Source organism: Pogona vitticeps, chromosome 6 (assembly GCF_051106095.1).
Source record: "Pogona vitticeps strain Pit_001003342236 chromosome 6, PviZW2.1, whole genome shotgun sequence".
In the NCBI taxonomy this organism is placed as follows: Eukaryota; Metazoa; Chordata; class Lepidosauria; order Squamata; family Agamidae; genus Pogona; species Pogona vitticeps.
The window spans coordinates 76,758,190-76,773,570 of record NC_135788.1 but is presented as its reverse complement, the minus strand read 5'-3'; the positions used below and the strand labels follow the sequence as shown (position 1 = coordinate 76,773,570).

General features: G+C 41.5%; 1 protein-coding gene across 2 annotated transcripts in view; it reads right to left on the bottom strand.

Moving 5' to 3' along the window:
* The window catches only part of LOC110091018 (palmitoyltransferase ZDHHC11), a 36,776-nt gene extending 21,395 nt beyond the window's left edge, over positions 1-15,381 (bottom strand). For both annotated transcript variants that reach the window (XM_078377612.1, XM_020814975.3), the window contains exons 1-5: positions 15,147-15,381; positions 5,705-5,917; positions 3,157-3,335; positions 2,542-2,643; positions 1,145-1,269 (exon numbers count right to left, since the gene is read on the bottom strand). In XM_078377612.1, the coding sequence (XP_078233738.1) occupies positions 1,145-1,269; positions 2,542-2,643; positions 3,157-3,335; positions 5,705-5,917; positions 15,147-15,164 (637 nt within the window). In that variant the 5' untranslated portion in view covers positions 15,165-15,381. The remainder of the gene's footprint in view (positions 1-1,144; positions 1,270-2,541; positions 2,644-3,156; positions 3,336-5,704; positions 5,918-15,146) is intronic.

Here is a 15,381-nt window from a genome sequence, read left to right as displayed (position 1 = left end):
GTTTGCCGCTCTACCAATGGATCTGGGGATCTTGCCGCCTCAATTTAAGCAGAGGGAGAATTCAGAGACCTCTCCCAGAGGTAAGATCGGCACCTCTGGAGTCTAAGTTTATGTGCTGGCTTTGTAAGTTTTTTGCAAGCTGCACAAGAGTGGGTGGGATGTTGCTCACCCAAACAGAATAAGCTACGGTCGTGCCCATTTGTCAGAGATATTTCATTCAGTCAGACAATGCACTGCTTAAACGGGCCTGGTGAGGCCATAAAGAGCAGGGAAAAAGACGAAAAACAGTTTGTAGATAGTGGGGGAGGGGGAGCCAAAATGGGGATAGAAGAAAAGTAGACCTAACTCACAGGGGAATGTCGATTAGATGATTGGAAAGTAAAAGTGGTAAATTTGAAGTGTTGATTAGAATAGGAAATATCAATGTAAATTGCTCAGTAAAATTGCTCATTTCTTCCGGAGGTACGTACGAACGACACAGCAGAAAAAAGGAACTGAGGAGAGTCTTGGGTGGGTGGGGCATGTGCTCCACGGGGGAAAGTCCTGACAATCATGTGTCTTTAAGTTCTAGAATCTTCAAAGACGTTCAGCACAGGCACAGAACAGACCCAATTGTGTGCATTCACAGAGACCACGAAGAAGAACCTTTGTTTTAGGCTTTTGATGCTAATTGATGCTATGTCAATTAGCGGCCTTAGTTTTCATACATGTTTTATCCCAGCATCCACAGTTAATAACAATAAATTGAAGAGATTTGTAGTCTCTTTAGAAGGAAATGCCAGATTGGGAAAGACAATGTAGGAACCCAATGTTTATTTCTGAACTGATGTTTTAAGTAATGAATAACATTGATTCAATGAGCTTTTAAACATTATCAGCAATGAATAATTGCAAATCCTTCAGGTTTAAAATTTTAAAAATAAAATTTTCAGCCCAGTTCTGATAAATCTTTTCTCATATTAATTTTGATTTTGACAGAAGTTAGGAATTACTCAAATCCATTCCACTCTGTATTATCCTAATGATGAACCTGCTATGTAAGCTTTGTGTTTAAGAAATCACAGTATTTCATTTCAGCAAATACCTCAAAGTACAACTAGGATACAGAGATGTAAAAGGTTACTTTAAATTAATAGAACAATACTTTCAAACTGAGGCGAGGTCCGGAGTTGTGCTGGATCGACAAAAAACTGGACGAAGACATAGAGGATCACCACTATCATGAGGAAGCTCCCAGCAACAGCAGAAACAATTGCGTTGAAGAAAAACCTGTGCACACAGGAAGATTCTACTCACCTGAAGGAACTACACAGTTACACTGTGATTAAGCAAACAGTTCTTTAGAAAGGACACAAGAGTGGACTAACATGAAGGTGTCCCCTTATCTCCTTCTGACTCTATTCTCTTTGAAATGAAAATACTGTGCCATTTTTCTAGAGCCTGGGAAAATAACTCTTCCAGGCTCTGCAATTTTCCTATCTTCGCACAGGAAATGTCTGTGCCAACATGTACATTTCACTGTATATATCCATGTTGTCATGGTTAGGTAGGTTTGGAAGCCGATCAGTGCAGAATCTGTCAAACAGCTGCCTACAGCAAGAGACCTCTGCACAGTTTTCACACTTGACTGCAAGCAGTCTCATCATTTTCCAGCAATTGTTTCCATACCAGGTTGCAGAGAACCCTGCAGTTCTTTGGAACCTTATCAGAGGTTCTGCAACGGAAAACATACTATTAGAAATTACGCAATTAATACTTTTAGTGAGCAGTATACATGTGGGTAATTAAGTGTTATGTAATTACCAGTAACACTTTTAGTGAGCAGTATACACGTGGGTGCACACAATACACAGACACACTCAAGGACATTAAATATACCAAATTTCCCTGAATGCTGGCAAATATGCATCCCACAAAATCCTCCCCTATGAATAAGCAAGTGGACAGGGGTAGTTGAGTACAAAGCCATACTGACTAGAATAGCAGTTGTAGTCCAAAAAAAGTAAGGTTCCTATCCTCAAATTTTAGATCACATTCTCACATTCATTCTGCATAATATTGATATCTATTGGTGCTGGCTTTCCCCAGGTTCCCCCCCCCGTGTGTGCGCGCGTGCGCACGTGTGTGTGTGTGTGTGTGTGCATAGAATTCAGTGAAGTCTTCATTCAAAACAAAAACGGATGCTATGTCAATTAACAGAAGCTATTTAGGGGGCAATTCATGCTCCAACAACAGTCAATAGAAAAAAATAATGTGTTGAAATGCAAACTGAAAGAGTTTTAATTAAAGGCACAGAAACCCCCTGGCATTTTGGCCACTACATAATTACATTTCATTTTTTTTAAAAAAAAAATCATTGTCCTAATAACACAGGAGGACAATAAAGAAAACTAAAAAGCAAAAAGGCATCAGTGCACCTTGATCTGAAAGATGGAAGTGGGGAGTGGATGCTTCTCCTTCTAACTGTTCTTAATGGCAGCTCTGCTTTATAGATGGGGTCAATAAATTTAGCATTTCATTGGTCAGCTACTGTTAGCTTACCAGTAGTTTCTGCTTCCAACACAGTTATTAAGCCAATTGCAATGGTGGTCGAAGTTCTCAATACACTTATTGCAGGTACTACAGTGTTTGGTTTTTGGCCCCCTAGGAAGAAAAACACATTAAAAATGGAACTAAATTTGAGTACTAAAATAGGCCACATATAGGTCTCATATTTATGGCAGCCAGAATCCTGTCAGAACGGCACACATATACCAGCAATCTCATTAAGTGCTACACCCATTCCTGCTGCTGTCCATTGTACATTTGGACAAGTCTGAAGTGCACACAGTTGCTAATCCCATGACAGCAAGCGAAATGTGATGGGATGGTATGATTGCCCAGTGCATGGTATTTCATGATAGGATTTTGGCAGGTAAGTGGCACACCTCTAGTGCTAGTTTGGGGCACTGGAGTTGCAGGGCCATCAGTGGGCATGTCCAGACTCCAGACTACTGGAAATTGTCCCACCCCATCCCACCCCACATCTAGATAGATTAAGAGTATCCAACCAGGTGTTAGTGAGTAACAAGAATTAAGTAGCTGTTTAATCTATAACACTGATATTTTAGCAAATAAATAGGGACTTACAAATTTGGAATTATGGAAGGTACTTACACATCAGCTTCACAAAGATAGCAATGCTGGTTCTGAATGACATGCTTGCATTTGCTTCGGTCAAAAATGGGCATTGGCTTAGCATAATTCTTCTCTGCCAGTATGTTTTGGTCTGCAGGATCAATAGTGACTGCAACAAGATGAGTGATTAAATGGTGCACAAAAATTATACCAATCACCTGCAATATAATGGAGTTAAGGAAGAGTTAAGGAAGGAGGAAAGACAAGAGATGGGCTTCTTCATATTGTTGTTAGATCAGACTGGTTGCTTGGGCATTAAAATAATCAGGCCAAGCTGAGTTTTTTTTTTTAAAATGCTGATCAAACATCTTTTCGTACTATGAATAAAGGCTACTAATTATTTTGGATTTGATTGCAGGACTCAGAGTGAGAATCGTATCAAAAAGATTAGATCCTTACCATGTACAAGAGTTCCTGTACAAAAGGATTTACTAATCTCTCATTTTGGTGATGCTCTGGGATTGTGCAGTTTGCCAGTGGGTCAGACCACATAAGTGGCAAGGCATATAAACCCATCAGGCACATACACTCCTGATGATCTTGGCTGGCCTCTCTCCTGGGGGGCACCATAGAGATTCAAACTACTGTCTCCAGCCGTTTGAAACAGATGGGTTTCATAAGCTCTGTGACAGACTGGGAGAGGACTAATTTTGCATCTTTTCTGAGAAAGTGACATTTCAGAGCCTACGGGTAATTATGGTAAATGTAATCTTCTGTGCAGGTTTTTATTCTTCATTAGGAGGATATCCCATTAGCTGCTGCAAACACAAGCAGAAGGGAGCAAAGATGTATCCCCCCCTTACCAACACTTATGCCAAGTTGTGCAACTCAGTATGCAACAGATAATGTCTTAATATGAGGCAATTTACCTCCAAATGCTATACCTTTTGGTTAGCATTGCAATAGGATTCAGCCAGTACCTCTGACTATATAGACGTGGTTCTTGGGAAAAGTGGGCTCTCTGCTTCTACCACAGTCAGCTTCTTTGAGAAAGTGAGAGGTAAAAAATGGGATATGAAAGGTTGCAAAACACCTGACAAGAAATCTCTGGTCTCCTGTGAATCTGTATATGTTGTATGGATTTATTTATTTATGAAACATCATGTAAACCAGTGGTCCCCACCCTTTTCTGAGTCATGGACCAGTTGGGGAGGTGGGGTCTGTGCGCGGGGGCGTGGGTACCCCCCGTGCTCATGGATGTGCAGGGTGTGCTCGCAGAGGGGTGGAGTGTGCTCACACACATGTGCAAAGGGGTGGAGCACGTTTGTGCACATGCATGAAGGGGCAGTGTGCCCGTGGAGGGGAGGGGTACACTCACACGCATGTGCAGAGGGGCATGCTCATGGGTGGGCGGGGCACCTGTGTGTGTGGGCAGTGCGTGCAGAGGGGCGGGAGCTCTGTCTCAGTGGCTCAGTCCTCCCATGGCCACGGACTGGCACCGGGCTGCGGACCGGGGGTTGGAGACCCCTGATGTAAACAAAACAGGGGTTACAGATATATTATCTGTGAAAAATTACTACCATATTAATGTAACCCCTATGAAATATTGGTTCAGTCCAAAGGGTGGGGCTTTGAGTAAGAGATTTGAACCAGAAAAAGCAAGAGAGCTGAATAGGCTGGAGCTGCTGTTGCCTCTTAGACTGCAAAGGCCCATGCCAATTTGGTCTAGGTATAATTCCTATATGTTTGTGTTGCATAAGTGAAACCAGATAGTGAATTCAGTTATATGTAATTGATTTGATATTTTATTCCATGGTTTCAAAGAGTGTGCATGTGGAGCTTATTCTTTTTATGTTATGGATACCCAACCAAGCTGAGCAAGATATCTTGGATTTTTGTCTGATTTTGAATTCAAAGGACATTTAAACTTTGCAATTCTACAAGAAATTTCTGTATTGTGCTGTTGCTGAGGACTTGGGTGCACATATTGTAGCATTTTGTTGTTATAATTGCTCAGGTTGTCTGTTATGTAGCTGTGAATAATAAGAGAGTTGATTTGTGAAATTGTCTTTGCAGGGGTCATCAATAGATATCTAAATGAACAAATAGCCCCATAGAACTCAGAAATGTTACATTAGCATACACAGGATCAGGTGGTTTGGCTGCCAAAACCTAAAGTCTGCAGGAACATGTAATAATTTACTGTTGTTATGTTCTGTAAACATTGACCTCAAGGACACTAACCACTCACTTTGATAAACTTTTTCCCTGGATGCCTACCAGTGATTCTTTCCTGAATGAGGCATACTAGTGTCTCTGTACAGGTCTAGTATATTTTTGGTAAATCCCAAACACAATAAAGCAACACTGCCCCAAATCTCACAATTGTTTTAGAAATTCAGAGACAATAACTGTGCAACCTTATGCACGTCTGTTAAAAAGCAAGTTCCACTGAATTCATTAACTTGTAGGTGTGTGGTGTATGGGTACAGACGTAGCTAACTGTTTTCAACTCTTACGGCACAAGCAGTTCAAATTCAATTTTAGTTTTATCACACTGTTCTAGCTAAAAAGGGAGAAAGGATACAGCATACGCAACATTCTTCCATTCAGTTGGGAGAAGAGGTATGTAGATGCCAAAGCCTACTATGGCCAAGTATGAATAAAGCAAGAGTGTGATCAGCTGGAATGAGTGGAGAGGTAAAGACCACCCATTCACTCTGGAATGCGCTGGTACCACTATGAAGTTATTCAGCTGTTCAGGCCTTGTCTGCCTCAGCTTCTTGTTATAACAGGTCATCTGCAATACAGAACCCAAAATCACTTGTTAGAAACTGCTGTTGTGCCTTTCAGAGCTAACCTCCCACCCCACAACATGAAGACTGTCTGCACATATTTGTGGAAAGTGGTTACAGATACAAATCAAGTGTCATCTACCTGCAAATCAGTGGTGCTGAAGAATGAATACAGCACCTAGGGCTTTCCCCCCCAAAGCCCAAGCGGGAGCAATTGCATGTGCTGGAGCACATGGATAATTGCAATCTCCTTGTCCTGGTGAGTGAATGAACTGATAAGATTTCACAAAATAAGCATAGAGAAAGTCAGTGAAAAAGGAAAGGACTCAAAGGATGGGTATTTATTTCATGTTCTTTGATGTAGGCCCTCTTTCATGCTAGCAGTTTAAATTAGGAGTGAGCATTGGAACTGGCCAAAATGCATCAGGTCTTTTTGAAGAGAGACTGCACAAAAAGAAATAACAGGCCGGTCCAGCCTTATTTTCCAGCTTTGACCGGTACTGGATTTATAAGGGGGCAAAGGGGGCAATTGCCCCGGGGCCCTGCCAGAAGGGTCCTCCCCAACAAAAATATAATAATTTAAATATTAGTTTCTTTTATTTTTAGATTCGGAAACAATACTTCTCGTGCAATCATCTGTAAAAATGCCTGAATTAATCATTAAGCCAAAAAAAAAAAAAAAAAAAGCATGTGTTTAGGACCTCAAGAGAAGGGAAGGCTCCCACAGAGTTTGCAAAAGGAAAGAGACTAGATCTTTGCTCTTCTCAACTGAAGCAAAGACCTGGAGCAGATTTCCCGATTCTTTCCACTTATCTGGAACAGATATCCTGCGTCCATCCACTTAGCAAATATCTGGTCTTTCGAAAACTGGGTGGGAGTCTCTCAGGGCAAAGGCACTGCACCTGTGACTCTGATCCGCAGGAACAAGAGGGCTTTGAATAAAGTTCATTATCGGTTTGTCCTTCAGTTTTAGGGATCTTCCTTTTCCAGCAAGGCTTTCCCTGTGCCAGTTCATGTCCCTACTCAGCTCTGGATTAACCATTAAGCAAAATAAGCATGTCCTTAGGGCACCAAAAAGGGAAGGGGGCACCACAGAGGGTTTTTTTCAGTGCTGGATTTACTATGGATCATGGTACAAATGGTGCACCCTCCTTACAAATCACATCTATACATTCCTCACCCTCAAGTACTTCTCAATTCCCATAGATGCAACACCAGACCTGGTTCATGTTGATCAACTAACAGTTATTGTGAGGTATGTTGCTTCTTGGATGCTGATAGAAAGATTTTTAAATTTCCTACAGACTTGCTCTCATAAGGCTGAAGTTCTGGCTACATCTCTACTAGAACTGATAGGAAAAGGAGGTATTAAGCATGATGGTAACTAGTTGTTCAGAGAGAGATCATTCAGTAAATTGGCACTAATGAAGAATTATCTATCTGAGAACCATGGTGCCCCATGAAAGACTAAGTGCTCTATGCCTACTGGATGTGCAGACCGGAGCAAAGTGCGGCCCTCCAGATGTTCCTGAACTGCAAATCCCAACATTCCTCACTGTATGGGCTAGGCCCAGCTCTCCTTACACTATTGGCTATGTGGGCTAGACCCAAATCTCGTCACTATTAGCTGTGTGGGCTAGGAGTTGCAGTTCAGCAACTTCTGGAGGGCCACATTTTGCCCACCACTGATAGAGAGCAGTATTCAAAAGAAGATACAGTTTGAGGAGTTCATTAAAGATTTTTCAGATGCCAAGTGTAGAAAGACTTTTTGTAGATATTCTAGTGTGATGTACATAGCTACATAGCTGTAAGTTAGTAAAACTTACAGCACTTAGCTTAAATACACTTAAAACTTTTGCATTGATATGTTCAGAGTTTAATTTGATTGTGCAAATTGTTGTGTTAGCCATTGTTATTCATGGAAACTAAGGAGTACATAGCAGCAAAGCTATACTCTTTGTAATTTGTCTTACCAAATCATCCACTTGGAGTTTTGCTGGTATGTATTTAAATGCATACATGAATTTAATTCAGATATATAATTAGTGTAACCTTTCTATGTACATACAGTATAAGTTCCAATGGCATGCAACAAATGGACTTGGATATGTAAATCTGGTGATTTGCCATGTATTTTCATTCCTGTGTATGAGAGCCCTCCTGAACATGAAGTGTCCTGAGGGAATTTTATTCTCTCTCTTATATTTTTGCCTGACATAACACTGGAGATTCTTGGAAGCTTTATGAGAATCTTCAAGATTGCTATAATTAGTTTACTTGAATGCTAGCTATCACCCCTCTACCATTTTATATACACAAAGCTAAACCCTGTTTTTGGAAATATGTAGTATCAGGATTCTAAAAATGATTCCAGTATTTCCAAGTTGTGAGGATTATGTTTTAAGGTTACAGCAAGCAAAATTGCATGGGAAAGAGGGAACCCCATGATTATAAGTTTTTCCACGTAATCATTTAAATTGTGATTTAAATCAAATCCTCCATGTGTATTTGACTATCAAATAGGCAGGAGATAGGGTTTTGCTTGTTTCTAAAAGACCTGAGGGGAGCTTTCAATAACAGGACATTTTGGAAGTCACTAATTTATAGGATCACTGTAAGTCAGGAGTCTCAAACTTGCGGCCCGCGGGCCAATTGTGGCCCGCGGGACGATAGTTTGTGGCCCCCGCCTTCATCATAGGCATCCTTCAGTCTCGAGAGACTATGGTAACATGCTCTGAATCGAGGAGTGTTCTCTCCAGAGCATGAAGCCTGAGTAAAGTTATATGGAGGATAGGCTGTTACCCAAGCAGCAGATCCCCCCTCTCCACGTTGCTGAAATAGTCCAATGGAAAGGCAAAAGCCAATACAACTGGTTTCAGCGACGTCGCAGGAGTTGGCAGAATGACACAAACTGCCTTCGGGACTCCAGCTCCAGATTTTGCATCTAGGTTAACTCCTGAAGCCTTTTTCATGAGTGGATATAGCCACAAGGCAGTGGAGGTTTGAAATCGGAGTTTTAGGGTTACAATTAGGGTTAAGGCTTGGGTTAGAGTTACTGTTAGGGTTAGGGTTAAGGCTAGGGTTAGGGTTAGGATTAGGTTTAGGGTTTGGTTTAGGGTTAGGGTTAGGTTTAGGTTTAGGGTTTGGTTTAGGGGTAGGGTTACGATTAGGGTTAGGGTTTGGATGAAGGCGAGGGTTACGGTTAGGGTTAGGGTTGGTATGAAGGCTAGGGTTAGGGTTAGGGTTAATGTTAGGGTTAAATCTAGGGTTAGGATTAAGGTTAGCTGCAGGGTTAGGGTTATGGTTAGGGTTAGGTTTAGGGTTGAGGCTAGGGTTAGGGTCTTAATATGAAAGTTTAATGTTAGTGCGGCCCACGAGTTTGATACAGTGTTGTGTGCGGAGCTGAATGAACCTCCCAATCACTGTCGGGTATATGGCTCTTGTGGGTGGGGCATCGGCTGGGCTTGATGCAAGCAGAGATACAGTGGTGCCTCGCTTAACGAGCGCACCATACAACGACTAATGCGATCGCTCAACGACTTTTAGATAGGGCGAAACTCGATTTGCGAAGATCGGTAAGCGTTTCGCTTACCGATCTTCGCAAAACAAAGCCCTGACGATCAGCTGTTTGGTGGACAAAATGACCGCCGGAAGCCCCAAAATGGCCGCGCGCAGCGTTTTCGCGCCCTCCCCTCACTTAACGAGGGCGCGAAAATGGCTGCCGGCCATAGGAAACTTCGCTGAACGGTGAGTAAAGGAACGATGTTTAATGCATTCCAATGGCTTTCCCTGTCCCATTCAGCGATGTTTCGCTATAGCGAAGGTTAATCGGAATAGATTAACCTCGCTATGCGAGGCACCACTGTACATTTCTCAATGAATGAAAGTTACAGCAGCGTTGCCATGGAGTGTTTTCTTCCATGCCTGGCTGGCTGCCTTGTTTCTATTGAGCACACGTGGACATTCGTCCCAGCACGCTGCGTGCACAACACTTTTTAAAAAGTTTTTTAAGTTGCTGCCCAGTGGGACATTATACATACATACATATATACACTTAGAGATTTAATATTAGGTGTCTCTCTCTCTCTCTCTCTGAGAAAATTAATCAAAGTGATGTGTACACAGCAGGATAAAAGAAAAGTAAGGAACTCAGTGCAGCCTAATGTAGTCTGCAGTCACATAGCGATGCCTGTCCATTGGCAATAACAGTCCTCAGTAACCCAGACCAATTATAGGGTCACACCATTATTTGTGGGTCATTGTTTTTTATTTGCATAGCGCTATTTGCATTGCCTTGCACAATGAACATTACATATATTTCTATATGATGTAAAAGTAGTCAAAACAAATGACATCAACAGTAGCATGGTGTCATTTCCACTTCTTTTTCCTGTAATAGCACGGCGGATAACAGTCCATGAGCAGACGCCTTTTTTGCACTCGCTATCCTGGTACTTTCTACCAACTACAAATGCCATGGTGTTCATGTCATCATGAAAGACATGAATATCGGGCATAAAAACAAAGGAGACTGCTACCGGGCTTTTATCCACCGACCGCCGTGCTGCGGTTAGAAGAAAAAGAAGTGGAAATGACATTCTCCATGCATTGAGACATTCGCCGTGTGTCAGCTAAACGCTTGATTGAAACTTCAATGCCACAGTGACACCAAGAGGAATTATATACTGTATATTACACAGCCCCAAACATGTCTTTTTCAAAGCCCGCAGTGAAGAGAAAGGTTGGTGATGAGCACAGACAATTTCAGGAAATGTGGGAAATGCAATATTTCTTTGTTGAGTACAGGGGCACCCCGACGTGTCTTATTTGCACAGAGAAAGTTGCAGTGCACAAGGAATACGAATTGAAACATTACACAACTAGTCACACTGAGGAGTATGCAAAATACAAGGGAGATGAGAGAGCCAACCGGGTTGCCAATCTTAAAACATGTCCACTGAGGCAACAAGATTTCTTCAAGAAAGCAATCAAAGAGAATAATACAGCAGTCGAAGCTAGCTACGTGGTTAGTGAGATGATTGCTAAAGCAGGAAAGTCATTCACAGAAGGTGAATTTGTCAAAAAGTGCATATTACAGGCTGCAAGTATACTCTGTCCAGAAAAGAAAGGTCAGTTTAGCAACATCAGCCTTTCTGCCAACACCGTGGCAGAGCGCATTTCTGACCTGTCAAGTGACATTTATGATCAACTGTGTGAGAAAGCCAAATGTTTCGGTCTATATTCAGTCACTATTGATGAGACCACAGACATCACTGACACTGCCCAGCTCGCAATGTATGCCCATGGTGTTGATGATAATTTTGAAGTGATGGAGGAGTTGCTCACAGTAACTCCAATGCATGGCCAGACCACCACTCAGGAGATATTTCACCAGCTGTGTGATGCCATTGAGAATGCCAGTTTGCCATGGAAGAGGTTTGTTGGAATAACAGCCGATGGAGCGCCATCAATGACAGGGAGGAAAAATGGACTGGTGGCACTTGTTCAAAAAAAAAAAAAAACCACTGGAAGGGGAGGGTGTGGAGGAAGCCATTGCTCTGCACTGCATTATCCATCAGCAGGACCTTTGCAGCAAATGCCTGAAGTTTGACAATGTGATGTCTGTCGTTGTGAAATGCATCAACCAAATCAGATCAAGGGGCTTAAAGCACTGAAGGTTCCGTGCTTTTTTAGAGGAAATAGAGTCAGAATATGTGGATGTGTTCTACTTCACTGAGGTACATTGGCTCAGCAGGGGAAATGTATTGAAGAGATTTCTTGAGTTGACAGCAGAAGTGAAAGCCTTCATGGAGAAGGATGGAGTAGCTGTTCCTCTGCTAAGTAATCCCAAATGGCTCATGGACTTAGCTTTTCTTGTTGATATCACACATGAGCTTAATGTACTGAACAAGAAGTTACAAGGCCAGGGGCAACTTGTCAGTGTTGCCTATGACAACATGAGAGCATTCTCCACAAAACTTGTGTTATGGAAAGTCCAGCTCTCTCAGACAAACCTTTGCCTTTTCCCAGCATGCAAGGCAGTCGTGGATGCAGACGCACCATTCAGTGGTGAGAAGTTTGTTGATGTCATTTTGAAGCTACAGGAGGAATTTGATCACAGATTTGCAGACTTCAAGATGCACAGAGCCACATTTCAAATTTTTGCGGACCCCTTCTCCTTTGATGTGCAAGATGCCCCTCCTGTGCTTCAAATGGAGCTCATTGACCTGCAGTGCAACTCTGAACTCAAAGTGAAGTTCAGGGAGGTGAGTGGAAAAGCAGACAAGCTTGGGCAATTTTTGAGAGAATTGACCCCCCAGCTTCCCTGAGCTTTCCCAACTGTTCAAGCAGACCATGTGCCTTTTGGGGAGCACATACCTGTGCAAAAAGCTCTTCTCCACCTTGAACTTGAATAAGTCCAAGTACAGGTCCACACTTACTAATGATCATTTTCAAGCCATACTGAGGGTCTCAACTGCTTCCTCCCTCAAGCTAAATGTGGCTTGGCTATGCAAGAGGAAGCGCTGCCAGGTCTCTAGCAGCAAGGAGTAGGCAAGAGAAGCCATGTTCAGAGGAACAGTTCATGTTCTTCAATGTTCCATTCATGTTCAGGACAATTCATGTTTAGAAGAAAATTAAAGGTTAAAGAACTGTTGATAGAGGCATTTGAATCTGAATACAGCAGATATAGAAAACTGAAGAAACCACATATAGTCTCTTACTAGAGAAATCATCATCATCATCATCATCATTTTATTTATTACTGATTTATGTATTTTCTTATTAGTTCTTAATTTGTTTATCTATTTTTAATCTTATTTCATGTTAAAAAATAAAAATAAAGCGATTTGAGAAGATTGGAATTTTTTAAAACAAAACTTTTCTTGTGGAAAACCTGAGGCGGCCCAGCCTCAGCCAGACTGTGCCTCCAGCGGTCCCCAGGTAAATTGAGTTTGAGACCCCTGCTGTAAGTCATAAGAAACTTGATGGCAATAGCAGCAATAGTTTGCTACTTTTCATGATACTCAGAATGTGTTGCTTGGGCAGCTGTGTCTCTCTGCTTGCCCATTTTCCCCATCTCCCAAATTCTTGAATTATCTTTCTCTCATATTCTATATAATCTTCTCAATAGAATATCTCATCACCCAGCCCTACTTTTATTCATGCCTATTATTCATGCCTATTTTGGTTTTTCCCTGCCCTGTCTTAGAAATTCATCAAGCATCCATGACTAGCAAAATACATTAAACAGAATACAGGTTAGATTTATAAGGCAGTCAAAATGCTAAAACAGAGGGAAAAAATAATTAAAGGTAAGTTAAAGCTTAAAATAATTCTCCATTAAATCTTTATATATCTTGCATGCAGCTGTGAGAAATATTGCACAGGTAAGTGTCATCTGGGGATTAAGACATACAATTAGTTTGTGTGAGATCTCTGTTTCAAGACAGCCCCAAAACCAGTTAAGCAAAGGAAGAATAAGCTTATTATGTGGTTCACAATAGAACCAGCAGTGTAACATTACCTGTGTGATTGATTCTACCATACATCTCAATGGTACAGTGGACCCTCGACTTACAGATGGCTCGATTTACAGACTTTTCGAGTTACAGACTTCTCTGGCTGCAAAATTTAGGTTCGACTTGCAGCCGGAGAATCGCCTTACAGACCAGAAAAAAACCAAAATGGAACAAAAATGGAACAAAAACGGCCGGTTACAGATTAATCGGTTTTCAATGGAGACTTTTTGACCTGCAGCCACCATTCCAATACAGATTAATTCCGTAAGGAGAGGGTCCACTGTAACCTCTGAGGGAATAATATGCCATCCAGCTAGTGAGAAGGCCCTGCAGTGGGTCAGCAGCTCCAGAAGGAAGAGGTAGGCAGCCAGAGCTGCAATATATCTGGAATTATCTGCTGCAAGAAAATTGGGAGCTCTGCCCATGTCGCTGTGCCTGTGTCAAATACCCTCTGTTTGACAAGTGCAGTTGTGTTGCCTAATCCTGTTGTAAGAAGGACTGAGGGACGAAACCTATAAATGTGAACTTCTGATGTACTGCTTTTAACTAAGGAGAGGAGAATTGGTCTAGTGACTCAAATATAACATCCTCCAAAGAACAAAATGAAATTCCATCATTATAGGAAAGAAGCATAACCAGCAATGTTGAGCATCACAAGATAACCTAATAAGAGAGGAGGGGAGAGGAAGAAGCTCTGCAATTACGAGAATAGAGGTCTAAGCTGATAGTGGTATCAGTCCAAGCAAAAGTGGCAAGTATCCTTCACTCAGCTTGAGCAATCACTCACTCTTCCTAATAAGACCAACCCAGATTCCAAGCCTGTAGTATATTTGCCTGTAACACTAATTTCCACATCAAACTGCCTGCTTTCACTACTGCTGCCTGCCTTGCAGGCCCACATGTGGCTAGCCTGCGAGCATAAGAATTAAACTTAAACCAGCTTTTAGGAAGCCTAGCACTGTTTTAACCTGGTGCACCACCACCCAACAGGATGAGGAATGGTGCCTGATTGGCAGAAACAATCATGATAAGGATAATGATGATGATACAGTAAACCAGTAACATTAACACAATATCAAATGGGTCAAACTACCGATGCCACAATTAAAAGAAATGCTCCCTGAAGTGATCAAAGATTGTTGATTGCCCTAACCTGACTTTTGTTACCTCCACATTTTCCAAATCTTATGTTACTTGTCTGGCAATTGGTCATTGAGAAGTAAACATGACCTCTGTTTGCAAGTCCAATTGCTCAGTCATGAACTCTGAGGGAATCACATTGCTAGAGGAAAAACATGCTCTTATCTTCTAATTATGAGTTCAGTATTCTCATGTATTGTGACCCTGAGTGAATAATGTTGTGACTCTTATACCTAGATACAATTTTGTGTCTTCATTTGGGGATGTGGGTAGGAGATACAATCCATTTAATAGTTGATTGCTTGTAAATCATATTAACTGGATATGAAAATGATTCATAGGCAAAGATGCTGGAATTCCTTACATTTTAAATATATATGTCCACCTGATTAAAAAAGAATCTCAGAAAGCAGAACACTGGTAAGTTTTTCCTTGACATTTAACAGGCTAAAAATAGGTGACCAATTCATAAATCTATATCATATATGTCAGAAAAATTATGTTGGATAAGTGTAAATACAAAGTTTAAGTGAAAAGCCACATTTCCCACTAAAATTTCTCATTTCTTACTCACCTTTGTGATGTTCAACATGTTCTTCCATTCAACCCACTCCCTCTGCCTCTTCTTTTATTAAATGGACCAGAGAAAGAGAGATGTGGGTAGAATTCAGAACTCCAGTAGGATCTTTCCCTCATGAGTTTGAAAATCTCCAGAGTCTCAGAGGACAGATCTTTTTTCTTTTCTTTTTACTGCAGTATTACCAAAGACACACATTACTGACATGGCCTATGTCAACACAGATGTTATC